Raw genomic sequence first — 3,694 nt, 5'->3', positions numbered from 1 at the left:
CGGCGGGCAGGGATGCGAGCGCCCGCCCCGCACTGACGGCCCCGCGCCGCGCAGGGCAGAGCCAGCGCGCCCGCCCCGAGCCGGGGGCGCATGGAGGGGGGCCGCGTGTAAGTACCACCCGGCCGGGCCGCCGCGGACTTGGCGAGAGCGGAGGGAAGCAAGAGGCGAGGAAGATCCCAGGCTGGGAAGCCAAGCCATTTTGTTTTGGTCGACATCTCTCCGTAGTTTTGTTGTTTTTTTGTTTTTTTTTTTTTTTTCCTGTGCGCGCTTCCTCGAAGACCCGGCCCCGGGCGAGGAGGAGGAGGAGGTGGAGGCACAACGCATGAGCGGCGGCGGCGGAGCCCGGGGAGGGGGGATCGCTCGGGCACCCGCGGGGACTCTGCAGCAGCGCCCTATGGAGAGGCAGCGGGCAGCGGGGCAGTGCTGAGGGGTGAGCGGCGGGCAGCATCTCCCGCCGCTGCGACGGGGGTGGGGGGCGGGCGGGGAGGGGAAGCCTTTGTTTTGGGGCCCGGGGGGGCGGGGTGGGGTGCTCTAGGGAGCGGGGATGAGTCTAGTGGGCGGCTTCCCCCACCACCCGGTGGTGCACCATGAGGGCTACCCTTTCGCTGCCGCCGCCGCTGCCGCCGCCGCCGCCGCCACCCGCTGTGGCCACGAGGAGAACCCCTACTTCCACGGCTGGCTCATCAGCAGCCACCCGGAGATGTCCCCCCCCGACTACAGCATGGCTCTGTCCTACAGCCCTGAGTACGCCAACGGGGCGCCGGGCATGGACCACTCCCATTACGGGGGGGTGCCGCCCGGGAACGGCCCGCCCGGGCTCGGGGGGCCCCGGCCGGTGAAACGCAGGGGCACGGCGAACCGCAAGGAGCGGCGCAGGACTCAGAGCATCAACAGCGCCTTCGCGGAGCTGAGGGAGTGCATCCCCAACGTGCCCGCAGACACCAAGCTCTCCAAGATCAAAACCCTCCGTCTGGCCACCAGCTACATCGCCTACCTCATGGACCTGCTGGCGAAGGACGACCAGAACGGGGAGGCGGAGGCTTTCAAGGCAGAGATCAAGAAGACAGACGTGAAGGAAGAGAAGAGGAAGAAAGAGCTGGTCAGTGCTTCGGAGCGGGACGGGGCGGGACGGGGCGGGGGAGCCGCGGAGGGGAGGCTGCTCGGTCGCCCGCCGGCGCCCCATCCGAGCGCACCCGGCTCCTGGCTGGGCAGAGTCGCCGGGGAATGTCCACGGGGGACACCTCGGTCCCACCGCTCCCTGGCCGTAGCGGCAGGCCAAAAGCGGGACCGTGCACAGCCGCGAGCGGCCGTCGGCCTCCGGATCCGACCCGGAGGCTGAGAGCAGCCGCGGGAAAAGCTGCCGCAGTAGGGCACCCCGGGGAGGCTATTCCCGGGCTGCTGCTTGTCCCGTGTCCCAAAGCGTGATCTCGCAGGAGGCAAGCCTCTGCTCTCTTAAATGAAAATGTGGAGGCATGATTACCTGCTAAGCCTAGCCCAGCTTTAAGCCTTCGGCAGATACGAGGTTCGCAGCGAGAGGCTTTCCTGCCTCTGCACGCCGCGCTTCAACTTTTTTGATTTTTAACGGGACAGTCGGCTTAGGCCAGGCAGCGCAAGCCCAATTTCGTGTAGGCCCCATGGCGTGCTCGCGTGTGATTGACCCCCGCACATGTTAGTGGCCGCAAGTCCGATGTTTTGCCCCGGTACGTGCCGGTGCCAGCTTCTCCCGGCACTCAGGGAGGGGATGGTTATGGGGGGCCCTCTCGCAATCCCCGTGGATGGCTGGCGCTCCTGAGCCTCCAGCCCCGCGCTCCGGCTGCAGCGGGGTGGCACGGAGCGGGAATTGGCCTCCGCCGCTCCCACCGGCCGCGGCTTCTCCCGCGGCGAGACCCCGCGGAGGTCCCCGTTATGTCTCTTGAAGCCCGCAGGCCTCGATGAGCTCGGGTCTCCTCGTAGTTTTGGATCTCGAAGCAGAGCAGACGCGACCTAGAAAGGGGAGGAATATATCTAACCTTTTTTTCTCTCCTCTCCCCTTTCCGTTTCTCTCTCTCCCCTCGCATCCTGTCTCCCCAGAACGAAATCTTGAAAAGCACAGTTAGCAGCAACGATAAGAAAACCAAAGGGAGGACTGGCTGGCCGCAGCATGTCTGGGCTTTGGAGCTCAAGCAGTGAGCACGGCAGGACTGGAGGAGCCGTCCTCTCAGTCTCGGTAGTGAGCTCTCCTCTGAGGACTCTTTGTATTTGGAATAATCCAGTTTATTTATGTGCAATTTCTCCCCCAACCCCCCAAAATGTGGATATTTGAAGGAGAGGGAAAAAGCATTCCATATATGAAGAGGAAACTCCATCTTGGTAAGGGGTAATGTCTCTAAATGTTTCGTGAATGTTATTTGCTCTGTATAAAACACGTGGGGAAAACAGAACCATAGAAAAGGAAAAAATCCCTCCCTGGCATTAGTGTGTATGTGAAGTGTATCTTTAATACTTGGCCTTTTGGATATAAATATTCATGGGATTATAAAGCTATATTTCAACAGAAGCAGTTGCACCAATGTTTCGATTGACTCGGTATTTAGTGTTGTAATTTTGTTGTGGTCGTTCAGTATTTGAAGATGTTTTCAACAGTTATTGGTTATGTGCACTTCCGTCCGTAAGGGAAAAAGTGGAATCTAATTAATATTGAAGGTGTAAACGTTGTAAGTACTCAATAAACCACTGTGTGTGTTTTTTACAAAACAAAAAAAAAAAAAAAGAAAAAGAAAAAAAAAAAGAAAATCCAAATCTTTTTATGTTTTATACCTCAAAATGTTTTGAATAACAGCGTTGTTTATGGCTTTTTTTTCATAATATTTAAAATATTCGGAAGTAAACTAAATTATAAAGATGGCTCCTAATTTTATTTTTAAACAAGTGACTGAATGAAAGGAGGGGTAGAGGGAGGGATCTCTCAGCCCCGTGAGTGTTGAACAGAAAGCGGCAGTTCATCTGAATAGGAATTCCTTGTGGTGGTGTTCTCCATGCAGGAGACCTACTGCGAGCGGGAAGCGGACAAGGGTGCAAAGCCGGGCGGGTCCGGAGCAGCACCACGCGCGGGTTCGGTGCCGCCGGAGCCCGGGCGGTGCCAGGCGCGGGCCCGCAGCGGGGGCGGCGTCCCGGAGAGGGCCCGGAGGCAGGCGAGGGAGGCTGGCGAGCTTTGCTCGGAGTGATTGTGTAGCAGGTAATTCTACGTCAAGGAAGAAAGAGCGAACAAGGCAAGGGATTTGCGGGGGTCTGGGGTGGGGGAGGTGGGGAGGGTGTGCTGTAGGGAATAGGTAAGATTTACAATGAGCTACGATGAACTTAATATTAACTTTGTGGTTCCTAAAACTCTCCTGGGTTGCACGTTTCCAGTACGCCACAGCGAGTATAATTATTTTTAACCTTTTTTATCCAGCTGCGAACTGCAGCAGCCCACGCTCTGGCTCTTTTTAGTGCGTTCATTGCTTCACCAACAAGATCTTTCTTCCCTTAAATATTTCGCCGCGTCTATCGAATCCTTTACAAGGATCCCGGTGCGGCTTTTCTGCTCCCCAGTACCAGGGCGAGCTGCAGAGTTCAGTGCTGGGAAATGCGTGGCATCCTTCTGTATCGTAGGAACGCAAGGGAAAAAATGAGTGGTTTTCACTAAAGGAAGCTGGTCTAGGTACTTTTTGTCCAT

The 3,694-nt window shown here is 57.4% G+C and overlaps 1 protein-coding gene across 1 annotated transcript; it reads left to right on the top strand.

Annotated features, from left to right (window-relative positions):
• The first annotated feature begins 3 nt into the window (after positions 1-3).
• HAND2 (heart and neural crest derivatives expressed 2) lies at positions 4-2,879 on the top strand. Its single transcript, XM_039700274.1, has 2 exons — positions 4-1,099; positions 2,071-2,879. The coding sequence occupies exons 1-2, from the start codon at positions 545-547 to the stop codon at positions 2,167-2,169; spliced, it is 654 nt and encodes a 217-aa protein (XP_039556208.1). The 5' UTR covers positions 4-544; the 3' UTR covers positions 2,170-2,879.
• The last annotated feature ends 815 nt before the right edge of the window (positions 2,880-3,694 follow it).

Source organism: Passer montanus, unplaced genomic scaffold, assembly GCF_014805655.1.
Source record: "Passer montanus isolate IOZ18808 unplaced genomic scaffold, ASM1480565v1 scaffold14, whole genome shotgun sequence".
NCBI lineage: Eukaryota > Metazoa > Chordata > Aves > Passeriformes > Passeridae > Passer > Passer montanus.
This window is presented reverse-complemented; position numbering and strand designations above follow the sequence as displayed.

What these genes read in the sequence shown, in the direction of transcription:
- HAND2 (XM_039700274.1), top strand. Translation starts at nt 545, where the DNA reads ATGAGTCTAGTGGGCGGCTTCCCCCACCACCCGGTGGTGCACCATGAG. An exon ending in AGAAGAGGAAGAAAGAGCTG is followed by an intron (nt 1,100 to 2,070) that starts GTCAGTGCTTCG and finishes CTGTCTCCCCAG; the next exon opens with AACGAAATCTTGAAAAGCAC.